We start from the raw sequence: 15,558 nt of genomic DNA, 5'->3' as shown, positions 1-15,558 counted from the left end.
GTAGGACTAGAGGGAGGAAAGTACACCATATACAGGAGGCGTGTTGGAGGTCCCAGCTACACAGCTGAGTGAAGTGCTGCTCAGACAAGGGTATTTGAACAGTGAGGGCATCTCTGAATGGCTGTTGATAGTTGATGTGCTGTCTGGGCAATGCCCGACTTCAGTAAAAATGTAATCATCTAGATTCTGACTTACCAACATCTGGGTACTTCCTGCATCTGTTGGATACCTGGCACTTCTCTCTTCTGCTCTTGACAGGCAGGATCTTATCTGTGTTTCAGACAGAAAAAAAAAAACCAACATGGGGAATTGTATACAATGGGAAAAAGAAGTCACACATGTTTGTGTAATTCACTTATGTCATGAGGAGTTGTTGGAATTGACAGAATTAGAGTCTGTCTAAGCATTCCAAGGCTTAGTGGCAGACTGTGTCTCCAGGCAGAGATGATGTGAGCATATGTACTTTATTTTCTTTATTTTGAGTAACTGGTATAAGTAAGTTGTGTCCTGGTTTCAGTTGGGATAGAGTTAATTTTCTTTGTAGCAGTTAGTTCAGTGCTGTATTTTGGATTTAGTATGAGACTAATGTTGATAACACGCTGATGTTTTGGTTGTTGCTAAGTAGTGCTTACTCTAAATCAAGGACTTTGGAGTGTCTCATGCACTGCCAGTGAAGCAGGTGTGCAAGAAGCTTTGAGGGAGCACGGCCAGGACAGCTGACCCAAACTGACCAAAGGGATATTCTGTACCATAGAACATCCTGCTCAATCTGTGAACTGAGGGGAGTTGGCTGGCAGCCGTGGATCACTGTTCAGGGACAGGCTGGGTACTGGTCTGTGCCCAGTGAGCAATTGTGTTGTGCGCCACTTGTTTTTCTTGAGTGTTATTCCCCTCTCCTTCCCATCCATTACCAGTATTACAGTTGTAATTTATATCTTGTGTCAGTTATTAAATTGTTCTTGTCTCAGCCCATGAGGCTTACCTGCTCTTTCCAATTCTTTCTGTCAGGAGGAGATGGGGGATGAGCAAACAGCCGTGTGGTGCTTAGTCACTAGTTCAGTTGTGCTCATTGTTAGTTTATTTTATGTGTGTATGGGAAGTGCAGTGTATGTGTTTAGATTAGGCATTTGCAATTTGTTATTTCTTAGTGGTGTGAGAGGTATATGGAGCAAGCACTGTGGGCCAAAACTGCTTTGCGAGTGCATTGAACCCATTTGTTAATTACTAAATGTACTCATGCTGTATTCTGGGATATTTTTATAGCCATCTTTTGGTTACTATATTACATCCCCAAAGAAAAGGCCGCCTGTTTCTTTGCTGAGACGATCCGATTCATCAGGAGGTGACATCGGCCAGGAGGTTTCACGGTTGTCTGAGGAGGTGTTTCCAGGTATGGAACAGCTCTTTTTTTCTATGGGCCATTAAGGGAGCATGTGTATGCCAAGAATGCAGGTTTTTAGACAATTTCCTTACTGTAAATTAATTCCTTTTTTTATTGTTGTTTCTGTTGTTAGATGGCTTAGAAGCACAAACAAGAGAACATGCAAATTTTACCAGGTCTGAAGGTTCAGAGCGTAGGGTGGATTCTGCTGCTGGTGTACATGAAAACATGAATACAGAAGCTGCTACGGAAAGTAAAGCAAAGGTATTTCTCTTGTATTTTTCTTTGAAGTGCAACTATGAACTGAAACAAAATTCAAATTACTCCAGTTATTATTGTTTCTTTGCATACAGCTAAATTTGGACTTTCATTTTAGCTCCCTGCTTTTTATTGATAATTTGAATCCTAAGAGGTGCCTGTTTCTTAGGATAGTTTCATTAGAATGATACGATCCTGTAGTAAGTCAGATGTTGCTTTCACCAGCTCATTTTCCTTTTTCTTCCAACGTCACTTTTGGAGTTGCTTAGTCTGTCAGCCCATAGTTTTTCAGAGACTTGTAGGCTCTTGATGTTCTGTGATCAAGTTTCTGAATTTCAGCTATGTCTTCCCCTTCTATTTTTTTTAATGAAACAATTTATCTTTAGCATTGGAATAAATTGTTTTAGTTGATAGAATTTAAGAATATGAATGTGGTGCAAGTCTGAAAAAAGTGTCATTTTAATTTGGTAGTCCTTGATACCTACCTTCCCTGCCTATGTCACCTAAGCCTGCTGGCAATGCCCCTCTTAATGCAGGCCAGGATGCTCTTTGGCTTCTTTGCCTGGCTTGTGTTCAACTTCTGTGTACCAGGACCCTCAAGTCCTTTCCTGTCGAGCTGCTTTCCAGCTGGTTTGCCCAGGGCCTGTACAGGGGCCTGGGGTGATTCCTTCTTAGGTGCTGATCTTGGCATTTCCCTTTGAACTTCTCAGCCCATCTTTCTGTCCTATTGAGGTCCCTCTGAATGGCAGCTGACACTCCTTGTGTATCAGCCACAGCTCCTAATTTTGTATGATGATGGAACTTGCTGAAGGTGCACTCTGCCCGATCATCCCCATCATTAATGAAGTTGTTGAACAGTACTAGCCCCTGTCTTGATGCCCAGGATACTGTACCAGTGAGTGCCTGGCCCTCTGATGGACTTGGTGCTGCTGGTCTACCCTTTGAGCCTGGCAGTTCAGCTGATTTCCAGTCCAGTCACAGTGTATGTATGTGTCTGCTCCAAGCTTTGTCTGTCTTGTAGTGAGGATGCTGTGAAGTCATGTGTGCATAGCTACAGGAGGACAGATGTTTTCAATTCTTCCTGAGTCTGTGTCCATCTGAGAGAGACAGAAAGAAACTGGACTCTGCACATAACTGTCTGCCTACTCCATGCCCTTTGCTAAGAATAGCGAAAGTGAAAACTAAAGAAGAAATCAGACTAGAGTGATAGAAAAAGCTGTAGGAATAGCTGTCTTCTCTCTGTAGAGGCAGATGATTTAAAGTTAATTGGGAAGTTACTGTATATTTGGTCATGGTAACTTCTCTGCTATTTGTCCCTGATAGGATTTTACTCCCAGTTCTTTCAACTGAACTAAATAAAGCATTTTAGGATTTTAAAAGTTTTACAGGAGTCAGGGCTTCCTGTAGGCAATATGTATTTAACCTAGAAAAGCCTTTGTAAAGTAGATTTTAAAAATCAGGAGAATGAGGATAATGTGTATTGCAGTGTTTTTTCTAGGCAAGTGTTTAAAAATATGTCAATGAAGAGTGTTAATATACTGCCATATTCTGAAATGCAAGCAAGAAACAAAACACTAAACAAAAATTTTCTTACTGTGGTGCTTAACTCATTTTATTTTGTTGTAGGATGGAATTCAGAAAGGCAAATTTGAGGATGGCTTGTCTAATCATTCTGACTCTGTCTTGAGTATCAGCACAATTGCAAATGCTATTGCTAATGCTTCCTGCAGTGCTGAACCTTCTCAGCTAGCTGCCATGATGATGGCACTCTCCAATAAAAGTAAAAGGACACATGTCCTTCCTGGAGTTGTTAAAGAGGCTGAACTCTCTGCTAATGAGGTATTACCCAGCAATGAGGAAAATAGTGTCTTTGATATGGAAAAATACCTCAAAAAAACAGATGAGAACAGACATGAGAGTGAATACGAGAGTGTTGTGAAACATGAAGCATCTGTCCAGAACCTTACGTCTGATACCTTTTCTCTGGGTCAAGATAAACATAAGGATACCCTTGCAGAAGACTTGATGAAAAATCATAGCAAACACCAAGGAATAAAGAAACGATTGCTTGGTTATCTTAATGAAGCAAGTGACAGTCAGAATTTTTCTAGTCTGTCTGGTGTTCCTGGCCATGGAGATGTAATTGCAGATAATGCTCAATATTCAGAAGAGTTGTCAGATTTGGTAAAGAGGAAACATTTACGCTCAATGGATGCTGATACTAGATTCAAGACGCTTAATGGAAATGAAGCCCACACATGTGGAATTCCCTCAGCAGCAAAAATGGAAGTGACACAGCAAAATCTGCCTTCTAACCAGAACAGCAATACATGTATAGGGGAAGGTAGAGAAACAGTAGATCGAGCAGCAAATGCTGTTCCTGAGCCATGTAATGATTTGGTGGAGGGAAGTGCAGGAAATACTCCATTCGTCAGCAACTTAAAACCTGCCAAACAATCTAGTAAATATGTCTCAGTAAGTCCTACAACAGCCAAGCCTATACAGAAACTGAGCAATGATGACAGGAAGCAAAATATAGAGAAGAGAAACAAGGATGGCAATACTCATGGTGGTGGGAATGCAAAGCATGTAACTTTTGGGGATCTCTCCCCAGCTTCGCAGAATAGCACTGGTAAGTAAACCTATATAAATGCAATTAGTTGTTGAAAAAGCTTTTCTTGAGAGTAAACTTGTTTCCTGTCCATAAATAAACATGCTGCTTAAATTTTGTTTGTTTGCCAGAGCATAAACCCATTCTGCCTGAATGTGACTTAGCTCTGGAGGGTGAGCAGTACAGCTTCAGACCTTCAACTTCACCTCTGATTCACTCTTCTCCTAGTGAGACTTCTGGAACAGCATTTTCAGGGTAAATTTCTTGGTGCAGGTGATAAGAATTAGTGCTTCATGAGGATTGTTGAGGGATCATGTGTTACTTTGGATGTTGACTGTGATCTAGATTTATAGATGATCTTTATTAGGCTAAGACTTCATTATACACTAAGCTGGACATCCTATAGACCAATGAAGATGTGTTTTTTCATCTTAGAAGTATTTTGCTCCATTTGGTTCTCTGATTTGTATCATTGCTTGTTGTGGGAGAGGATGGGTGGAAATACTTGTGTTTCTTTTGGCTATTTTGTATTTTGATACTCATGCCCAAGGTTTAAGGTTTCCTTAGCAACTGAAGGAACAATGTTTCTTAAATGAGCTCCCATAAAAGTAAGTGTCATAAGATTACAACTATGTTAATTCTGTAGTCTTAAACATGGCCAGTGGCTAATGGTTGTGGGCAGTCTCATAAGAAGATGAGGCAATTGATTTCTCTGACTTAACTTTTAAATTCATTGTTTGGTATTTAACTACAGTTTGTATTTGTATGTGTTATTAGAATTACAGGCTGTCTGGCATTTCTCAGAAATTAATATGTGCAGGAGTAGATACCTGCAAAAATACATTTTATATGGCTGTTAGAATTTCCAGTTGAAATTGTCACTGACTTTGGTTGTTGTCATGCTAGCTTTTCTTGTTGAACAAAGTACTGAGATATCCTGTGTTTTCAGGTATTTGAAATTAAGATAATCTCAGCAGTGAATAGGAAACTAATGTGTGATGCCTGAGAGGTTAAATGGTTTCATTTGACTTTTTAATCTAGTTAGATACAAGTATACCTGATTCACCTGTTTTAATAAGTTATGTTGTTTCTGTGGTCTTAGCATCTGAATTCAGTTGTGGAACTCTGATGCTTTACATATATGGATTTATATAGCATGAAAATGTGTTTTATGTGCACCAGAGCCAGAACTTGTAAAGGTTAATTGAGAGTTTATTTCTCATTTCTACTGACTGCATTTAACAGAACAGTTAATTAAGTTGACTTTTAGAATAGTGTAGGTAATGTGTAACATTGATTTTCTTGAGGGCAGCATTAAAATGTATATATTTTAATACTGGCATATTTTGAATCTCTTTTTCAGAACTGAAATGGACTTTACTTGCCCATCACATTGTCAGGAATCTCCTTGCAAAGAGAATGTGCTACCTCAGTCTGTTTACTCAAGTCCAAGCATGAGCAGGTTAACCTATGTCTCTGCACCTGGCAGTACCCATAAGAACTCAGCAGTCATACATAATCCAGAGACATACTGGGTAAGAAACACAAAACAGCACCTCCCCTTTGCCCCTAAACCAAAATTTACAGGTCAAAGTAATTATAAATTAGAAAAGCCTTAAGGGTTTTCAAACAGTTGAGGATATGCTGTGCATAGGGAAAAGATATTCTTCTTTCCATCTTCTGAGATTTTCAGAAATTTGAATTATTTTGGTATCAGCTGTGCTGAATGCACACACTCTAATAAATACAAACATAGTAAAACAATTAAAGAACTAGGAACTTCTGAAAAAGTTAGAATTGATGTATTTTTTTCCTTTCATGCTTTTCCGTAATTTCTCATTAAGTCATTCTGTTCTTGGAATGTGGGGTGGTATTCCAGTAGTATTTTGCAGGATCTGTGTTACTTTTGTCACACCTGAGGCTCCCTTGCTGTTCAGCTTCAGCTGTTAGGAGAATACTTCTCCTGTGGTGGTGTTTTTTTGTTTTTTTTTTTTTTTTTTCCCCCCTCTGGAGAAGTATGTAAATACATAATGTAGCCTGTACTACTTTTTTTCAGGACTGAAACTATAATTTTCTGTTTCTGACAGTCATTCTGACTGTTATTACTGGTTTAGAAAAGAATGTAGGTTTCACCAAGGGTGAACTTTGTGTTCAGACTTGCAGTCTTACACTGAGTAAAATAATTGGCAATCTTTTATCTGAATTTATGCATTCCTTGGACTGGAATCTGTTATGTCTTCCCCCTTCCAAAGTGTGGGTAATTGTGGATGCAACTTTAAAAAACAGGCAGATAAAACCTGAAGCACCTTTCTGACTCGCATGTGTGTGTAAATATGAGTGCTCATTCCAGCTATACCATACCTGTCAAAATGGCAGGTCTCTGGGCTTGAATGATTTCTTTGTGTGAGTGCACAAAGGAAATGTTTGTATCAATGCATTTTCATGTGTGTCAGAGCCTTTTTCGTTAGTGATTTGGTTCAAGGCCATTCAGTTTTGGTTTTTCTTTTTAATCTGGCTAGTATGTCTGGTCTGTTATCAATGCTGTTTTGAACACAAAGCTGAAAATACAGCACCACAGAGATCACTGGGAAGAAAATTAACTCCACCTCAGCCAGAACCATTAGGATGTGTTTTTAGGGTAGCAGACAGCTTGAAGCTGTAGGATTTCTTTTTTAAGGTGAAGAGTCACAGTTAAAAAAGTAAAATTTCAGACAAGACAAACTTGGTTATTTATATTGGATGGCAATACCAATAATGATTGGACAGGAAAATTTCCTGAACAGGCAGTACCAGAATTAAGTGTGTTTTATCTACCCTACTGCTTTTCTAAAATATGTAATACTGCATGTTATATTTATTTACTAGGGTGAAAATGCTGGTGAACTGAGCACAACAATAATTCAGGCCAGCCCAGTTCCTCCACAGGAACATACAAAAGAAAATCTAGAGGACCATTCATGTCAAAGAAATAGAAAAGAAGCAGTACTTAGTATTGACCAGAAACAAGAAGAAAATGAACTTGCTGATCTTCAAAGAAAACCTCATAATGTACTGGACCAAGAACTGGCCAAAGAAGGTTTTCTGAAGAATGAAAAGCAGCTTCCATTTATTCCTTCAAATGTACCAGCAAATCATGAAGAGCTAGAACATGTTAAATCAGCTTTACCAAGTAAACTCTGCACCTTTCAGCCACTTTCTGTCAATGGTGATGCGCAGGTGTGTCAGGATCAAACAAACAAAGCACAGAGACAAGGATTACCATCTCTGAATGTTTTACCTGTTTATTCTGGATTAAACACCTGCTTGCCATGCCAACAAAACTTATCTGGTGAACAGTGTGTTCACATATCAACTGTTAAATCCCATATCACTACCTCTCAGAGTCAAGCAATTCCTTCTTCTGTCCCCACCTTGCTTACAGGGCATTCTCTTGCAACAGCTCCATTTGCACAACAGCACTTGGGAACTGTACAACCTCCAAGAAATGCAGTTCTGTCTCAGTTCCGTGGCTGCAGCTCTGCAGGTTTTGGCCTTCCAGCAGGGCTTCCTTGTTCTGGTATCCCAGCAGGACATGTTGAGAATCCACTTACATTAGGAATTCCTTTAGGGCCAAATGTTGGTCCTGGCTGTTTGGGTGCAGCTTCGCTCTATAATCCACCACACCCTACTTCATGGAATAACAATATCTTAAATATAAAACCATGTACTGGACAACCTCTTGGAGCTGGTGGAAGTGAGTGGCAGTTGTCAAAGTCACCTGGTATTGGTAAGTGTGATTTTTACAGTGTGTTTGAAATACAGCTGTGGACAGGAATGTAGTAGTGATGTTGATTGTTATAGTAAATAAAATTAAAATGCTACTAAGTGTAACTGCAGTAATTATTTATGCAAACCCTATTACTAATTTTCGTTGTTAATGTTGTTCTCTGAATTCAGTGTCTATTCTTATAGCTCCCCTAAAGGTCTTAAAAAACATTTCTCATAATTTAGAAGAATTTCAGCATTCATCAATATTAACTAGTTTTGTGTTTGTGTAAAGGATTTAGAACTACCTTTCATAGGAAGAAGAGAAATCAAGAGAAATCCTAGCTGCAGTTCAAACTAGGCAACACAAGCCATGGTCTTGAAATTCCATTGTATTTTATCTGGAAAGTAGAGGACATTGCTATTTCCAGCCTAGTTTGGTATTAGCAGTCAGTGAAGGCCAAAACTCATAAGAAGTTTGAGCCCCATGGAGGGCTGAAACTGTTTGCTGGTTATGAAGGGGAAGACAAGCTGCCAAGTGTCTTCTGTCCTTTCTGCTATTACTCGGTATCTAGACTTAACTCTAAACCTAAGCAACATAAATTACTATTTAATTTAAAAACTTCTTTTAACCTACAATCTTGTTAGCTGTTTTGTGCTATACTTTTTTTGTTCTGGCTAATTCTTTCAGCCTAAATGACAAGCTAGTGGGGTTGAAGATTAGAATCTGGGACAGTTTAGAGCTTGTTTATTGATTATTCCAAATCATTGATCTTGTAAGTGCATTTTAAAATAGTGAAATACTCCTTAGCTACTTTTATGCGAACAAGATTTTGTAATAGTAATGTTCAAATTTTCTGAGTTGGGCTAGTACTGATTAAATTGTGACCACTGAGTGTTTCACACCAGGTGTGTGTATATATATACTTCGTGGGTGAGTGTGGAATGTGCCATATTCATGAGTATTTATTTTTATCCTAGTAGAACTTTAAGATGCAAATTAGAAATTTGCTTTGCATTTCAAATGCTAGTGGAAAACATTCTTATGAGAACTGTAGGAGTCAAACATTTCCTTGCCATAATGAAGCATTTGTCAGTTGAGTTCATAAACTTGGTGGCAGCCTGAGTGCTGATTTGCTTCTGAGTATTAAAAGGAGCATATTTTCTTCCAAAGGACATATAAAAGTACCAGAAGAACTGAAGTTCCCTAATGCCTGCTGTTTGGGAATTGCATCACAGACGGTTCTTAGTATTTATAATCCAACTGACCGGTGGTTGCAGGTCAACATTGGAATACTCAGTGTTTCAGTTAATGGGGAAAAGGTAAGAGATGTGTTTTTTTTTTTTTTTTTTTTTTTTTTTTTAATAAAGCTGACTAATATTGTAATCTTACGAGATATCATATGTAAAATTAAGACCCTCTTTACAGATTTGTGATTTTTTCCCTGTTTTAGAGTTAATATGCACAAAAACAATGATTCTTTCTTTAGCCAGACCACCTGACTTCCTCCAACCAGCAGACTCTGTGAGGTAAATGCCACATGAGGTGATTGATCTGTAGAATTGTATTGTGTGCATGAAGTGTGGAAGGTTTGAATTTATGGGTTATTCATTCCCACCTTTGTGCATGCAAGAAAAGTCAGCCCTAGGCCAGAAAACATTCATGCTGAGGACTGTTACTGCTAAAATATTTTTGGCAGTTTGCTCTTCTTTTTCTTGAAATCAGGAGATCTTGATTGATGGAGAATGAGAAATACTTGGAGCAGACTTCGAGCTAGATGGGTTGTTCTGTGAGTTGTAGGTAACTTGTAGGCCATAAATTGACTGTATTTCACTTCAATTTTGTTAAATTCTTGATACTTCTTTTATCAAAGTAATAGTTCCAGAAGTAAAATATCTTGAGAACTTGAGAATGAGTTAGATTCAAGGGCCATCAGAATGATTTAATTTCTTTTATTGATGAATATGCTTAGCAGAGAAGAATATAACAACAAAACAAGCATAGGCTACTCTGAGCTTATGGCAGTTTGATACTTGGTAACTTCAGTTAGATGTTATTTCTGTTCTTATTAGTTTTTGGTAGACTGCTCTTTATCTAGCTAATCTGTTGAAAATATGCAGTATTGTCCACAGTTCAGTTCAGTTGTAGATGGTATAAAGTATTGCTTTTTTCTTTTTTTAAATCTAGTTCTTGCTATTTTTATTTGGTCCATATTACTGAGGAGGAGCAGACAATGATTTGCTTTGAATATTGCAGCTTAAAAGTCTTAGAAATCCTGATCACATACCTCAGGTATATTCTTCCAGCAGATGTAGCATGTATCTTTCCAAGGAATATGATTTCTGGTTTTGATCTTGTTTTCTCAGAATGCTTCCTCTTTAAAGAACATCAAGCCACGATTCTGTGTGTTAGTGTATATGCATATATGTGTGTGTGTGTGTGTGTATGAGAAGAGGGATTTGTTGTATAATTTTCTGATCAGCTTCATGGGGCTTTTTTGCAGCTTCAATAACGAGCGATTCTGTTGTATCAAGGAGTGATTTTTTTTTTAAATGAAATTGCTTTACAGTTGTTTCCATGAATAAATATATGCAATTGTTTGCACAGTGTGGTTAAAACCGATATTTTTTCAGGCAACTCTGAGATATGCTGCTATTCTTTCTCAAAAATCAGGATCTTACTGTTAGTTTTCCCAGTGTCAGTCTTTCACTAGATGGTAGAAAGAAACTTCAGCAATTTTCAGACTGACTTTTGTGTTTAAATTAAAAGAAAAGGCCTGCAGTTGAGCAAGATGCAAATGGGCCATGGATATGAAGGTGCATTAATTAAATGGAGGAAAAATATATATAAAATGACTGTTAAAAAATGGTGCCAGATAAATGTGGTATTTAGAAAGTAAATGTCTTCTGGTAAAAGACCTGTTTGAAAATGACGCGTATTTTGTTTTTCAGATGGATCCTGTGAAATATCAATGTCTGGTTTTCAAGAACAAAACCATTGTAGGACCCTACTCTACCAACGACCTGAAAATACTTTTCTTACCTTCCTGTTCGGGGATCTTCCAGTTTATCCTCAACGTTTCATCCTGGCCAGTTTCTGCAGATGCCGAGACAATCATTCAGTCAGAGGCATTGGCAAGCAGGGTGGTTCTCACAGCAGTTGCTGAAAATCCTAATTTAGAAGTAAGTTGCTGCTTATTGTGGGTCTTTCATTGTTGTTGTGATTTTATGAATAATTTAATGACACTGGAAAATAATAGGATTGCAAGGTTGTTCCTCCAAGAAATCTGTCATTTCATATGTTTTGAGTGGGAATATAAGAAAATTTTTGAGAAGCTTATTGCTATCTGGGAAGTTCCAGTTGTGGAAAAGCAGCTAGCTGGAAATGAAGGATTCTGTGTGGAAAGAATAAGTTAAAATTTTCATTGTTAAAAGACTGGTCAAGACCTTAAACATCTGATGCTTACTAGGTATCTGCTTTGTTGGATTGGGCATTTTATGTAACAAAAAGCATTTCTTTTCAATTGTAAGGACTTCTTTGTTTTTTACATCAAGTAGGCTTTGTCCTGATTTTTAAATACCTCTAGCTTGTTTATGATTGTAGAGAATATTTTCTTACTTTGGACTAATTAAAAATGAAAAGTAAGTGCATACTTTTGTCATGTGTTTTATCAGGAAGAACTTCGAGGTGGGAGACAGTGTGACATTAATAATTAAATCTGGCTTCATATAGTTCTAGATGTAAGAGTATGGACAGAATGAAAAAGGCTTGATGATACTTCTGGAGGTGTCTGAACAAATAGTGTGGTAGTCTGTGACATGGCTGATAAAAGTAAAATTTTCAGACATCAGCCACAGCTATTTTTTTTTTGTTTTTTTTCATTTATGGTGGTCTTTTAAGTTGCTTTGGGCTGTAATGAAGTAATGAATGCACAGGAATTGATATAATTTTTAATGCTTCATTCATAAATTTTAATTTATTTTTAATGCTTTTTTTCTTTTACATGTAGTCCGTTCTCCATGTTCTTCATAGTGTATAGTTCAAACTTGTGTCATGTTCAAATAAAATTTAAACCCTCCATCTCAATCTCTGCATGTTACGGTCTTGAGATTGGAAAAAGTACCAAATAAAAGCTGTATTTAACTGCAGATCATGACACTTAAGTGTTTTTAAGCTAGCAAAATTTAACTGCCCCTTAGTTATTTTCTTAACTTTTAACTAGCTATCTAAAACTGCTATTTCTTACTTGCTAGCAATAATCTTGGTTTAAACTTACTTTTAATTTGAATTATCCAAAATTACTTGATTGTGTGCTGGATTTTGGTGGATAAACATCACACTAAGATTGGCTTAATTGATTAAGGCAAAATGCATAGGAGATAGCCAGTTGGCTGTAACCCATTCTAATATCAAAGAGAACATGATTCTGAGACTCCTCCTACCCCAGGTACAAGGTTTGTATTCTGTATGGATATAGGGTTAAGAGGATGGATTAGGTGAGTAACATCTTTTCTTTCCTGGTACTTTTGTAGGGTAGTGTGTTTTGAAGGTTTTCCTATCTAAGTTCTGTTTTGTTTTAAAACCAGGTGGAAACAGGAAAAGGAGATTGCCTGGATTTTGGTGACTTGCCTTTTGGCAGTTGGAAGGCTCTTCCCCTAAAACTTATCAACAAAACCCATGCTTTTGTGCCAGTTAGACTTATTATTAATGCGGTAAGTACAGTTAGCTTCTGTATATGAGAGTTAACATCTTGTAATACTGAATTTTAATAACCAAACACTTTATGTTATGTATCATTAAGAAATATATCTTGGACCCTAGATGTAAGGTTCCGAACAATTCTTCTGTTAGTTGGGAAATAAATATATTTTGCAGGGTGGTAATCTGATTCTGCTGTAATGGTACCAACAAAAATGCCTCTGGGATAGATGTGTGGTGTTTTGTTTCATGTCTGTTGGTTACTTTTTATGGCTTAACCATGGGATTCCCCTTCTGGTGCTTGCTTTGATAGCACAGGGCAGCAGATAGGAAAAAGGTTGTGTTGCCTAAACTTCTGGAAGCTTCCCTTTTCTCTGAGAAGATGAAGAGATATTCTACTATTCAAATAGGACAGCTGACTGTTCAAACAAGCAGGCAAGCTTGCTCCTAGCAGGTTTAACCTACTCCCTCTTCCTCTGCAGGAGCAAGAGTGGGACTCTTCTCTATCTGCTTTGTCTCCCACTAGATAATAGCCTGTCTGAGAGGCTATAGTGTGGTTCTCTCTTCATCTCTGACAATGCAGTTTTCATGGGTTTGGCTAGGCTGGGCTGACTGCTGATCTGTGCTGTGGGAAGAGGTGGCCTTGTGTCCTTTGGCAGGGGAACAAGAAAGTACTGGCCTTATGTTAAGGTGGACTGGGTTGTCATGGGGAGTAGTGATGTTTGGTCTTGAACAGCCAAACTTCTTGAAGGCTTAAACTAACCAGGGTCTGCTTGTCCCCTTTTGTTGCAAAAGGATTTCCTAATGTCTTTAAAGGGTTTGTTGGACTATCATATGCTTACCAAAACTACAGCCTAATTTTTGATTATTTTTTCCAAACTACTTGAGTCATTCAAAACTTGTCTTGAATTTTACAGCTTTGTCAGCATTGCTGTTTGTAACAATAAGAGATTTAATGCTTGTAATACTATTTTTTTTTTTTTAACAGAATGCAGTAGCCTGGCGGTGCTTCACCTTTTCCAAGGAACCTTTTAATACTGCTAATGAACAAATAGATGCAGTTTCTCAGACAGCAGCTCCATCAGTTCTAAATCATGTGATACATGCAAGCTATGATGGGCAAGTGAGTAGTTTGTAGTTGGCTGATTCTTCTTTTTACTTGCTGTCTGAAATGACAATGCTGAATATTTGAGTTCGCAGTAATAAGTTTTGGGCAGTGCACCTTTTGCATGGTTAGGTTTTGAGGATGTTTTGTTTGTTTTCTCCTCTCAGTAGATTTCTCCCTTCCATAAGACGAGTCAACCAATTTTTTTTTTCAGGATCCTGAAGCTTTAACAGTTTGGGTTCTGTTCCATGCACCTAAGAAACAAATTTCTTCTTCAGGTAAAGCAACTTGATTTTCATTTCAGCTGAAACAGATTTGACTTTTAATGTATACATGTGTTGAATTGCAGGAACAGGCTGCAAACATAAAACTATGTTTGGTTTGCGTGTGCTAATATTTCAGGTATCATATTTTTTTTTTGGTAACTGTAGGAGGCAGAATACCTCTATATCTTAATCCTTTATATATTACCAGGGACATTTCTATTTAAGTATGAATCTATGTAAAGTTTGTACTGCAAGATACCTGGAATTTATGTTAATTTGTTTTAATGAGAGAATTAAACCATCACTTAAGAAAACATTGCATTAATTGCAAAATAGATAATAGATTTGAAGAAACCTCTGAATTGTTTTGGCTTCCTGAATACAAAATAGTACATATATCAACAAGTTTGGCTGGTGTGGTAGGGTGGAGTCTTCATGTTTGCACTAGTGACAATTTCAGTCACGTTTGACAAAAGGGTAAAACTCTTAAATAAAGTCCTGTGAGACTTTATTTAAAAGAGGAAAGAAGTGTTGCAGGTGTAGTGGGAGAGCTTCTGTTATTATCACCACATGAGTATGGTGAGATGGAAGAGTAGCTGAAGTGAGATATACATCCATAGGAATGGCCTTTGCTGTTGGCAGACTTGCTTGCTTTTGCCACTCAAGAAATTGTTCCTAGATTCCTTGGATCCAGCAGAGGAATTCCTGGCAAGAGTGGATGTGGAAGTGGATAGTCCAGGACCTAGCACTGTGATTAAAAGTATTTCTCTCAGAGGGAGAGCTGGAACAGCGAAGATACATATTCCAAGGCAGTTTCAGGTTTGTGTTACAAACTTACAAACCTGTATTTACAAACTGTATTTCAAGAGCAGTTTGCCTCTCCTAGCCTCCTGCTTTTGTAATGTTTAGTTTTATTATGTGTGTATATATACAAACATACACTTAATTTTTACAGAAAATACATCTGTCTACTAGTGTGGGTTTAACAGACAGGCAGCAGCTGCTATTGGAAAATGCTGGAAACATTACTGTACATTTGAAAGTTAAGGTAGGTTGGCTTTTCCCTCTTGAAATCGTGATTTTTGTGCTGTTCGTATTGTACTGAAGCTAGAGCTGAGCCTTGGGATTTTAGCTCAGCTTTGTGGCTTGACAGAAGCTTTACAAGTTTACGTAAAGGGAATGAAAGATGGCAAAGAGATTAGCTTACTTTTTTGGAAAAAGCCTATCAGTGTTCTTTTGCTCAACTTCAGTTTTATTTTTCATAACAAACATACCTTTATGATTTTTACGAAATTTTATCTAAAAGATTTGTTACATGTTAAAGTAGTGAAGCCTGTGCTGCACAGCAGATGTTAGCTGGTAGAGTAAAGCCTGCTTAAGGCGAAGATGACTTAGCATTGGGAAACATCTGTATTTTCTAGCAAAGAAACTGCATTAATTTTTAGTGTAAGTCTTGCCAATTCAAAGGGAATTCTTTTCAGATATGCAATGTCT

At 37.6% G+C, this 15,558-nt stretch overlaps 1 protein-coding gene across 1 annotated transcript in view; it reads left to right on the top strand.

The window, feature by feature from the left end:
- CEP192 (centrosomal protein 192) overlaps positions 1 to 15,558 on the top strand; it is a 69,766-nt gene that overhangs the window by 26,466 nt on the left and 27,742 nt on the right. The window contains 13 exon segments of the mRNA XM_066314113.1: positions 1,264 to 1,390; positions 1,515 to 1,645; positions 3,266 to 4,271; positions 4,382 to 4,505; positions 5,614 to 5,785; positions 7,116 to 8,016; positions 9,169 to 9,317; positions 10,947 to 11,177; positions 12,582 to 12,707; positions 13,682 to 13,816; positions 14,013 to 14,076; positions 14,744 to 14,883; positions 15,020 to 15,112. Of these exon segments, the coding sequence (XP_066170210.1) occupies positions 1,264 to 1,390; positions 1,515 to 1,645; positions 3,266 to 4,271; positions 4,382 to 4,505; positions 5,614 to 5,785; positions 7,116 to 8,016; positions 9,169 to 9,317; positions 10,947 to 11,177; positions 12,582 to 12,707; positions 13,682 to 13,816; positions 14,013 to 14,076; positions 14,744 to 14,883; positions 15,020 to 15,112 (3,399 nt within the window).

The sequence above is a fragment of the Sylvia atricapilla genome, chromosome 1 (genome assembly GCF_009819655.1).
Source record: "Sylvia atricapilla isolate bSylAtr1 chromosome 1, bSylAtr1.pri, whole genome shotgun sequence".
NCBI classification, from domain to species: Eukaryota; Metazoa; Chordata; class Aves; order Passeriformes; family Sylviidae; genus Sylvia; species Sylvia atricapilla.
This window is presented reverse-complemented; position numbering and strand designations above follow the sequence as displayed.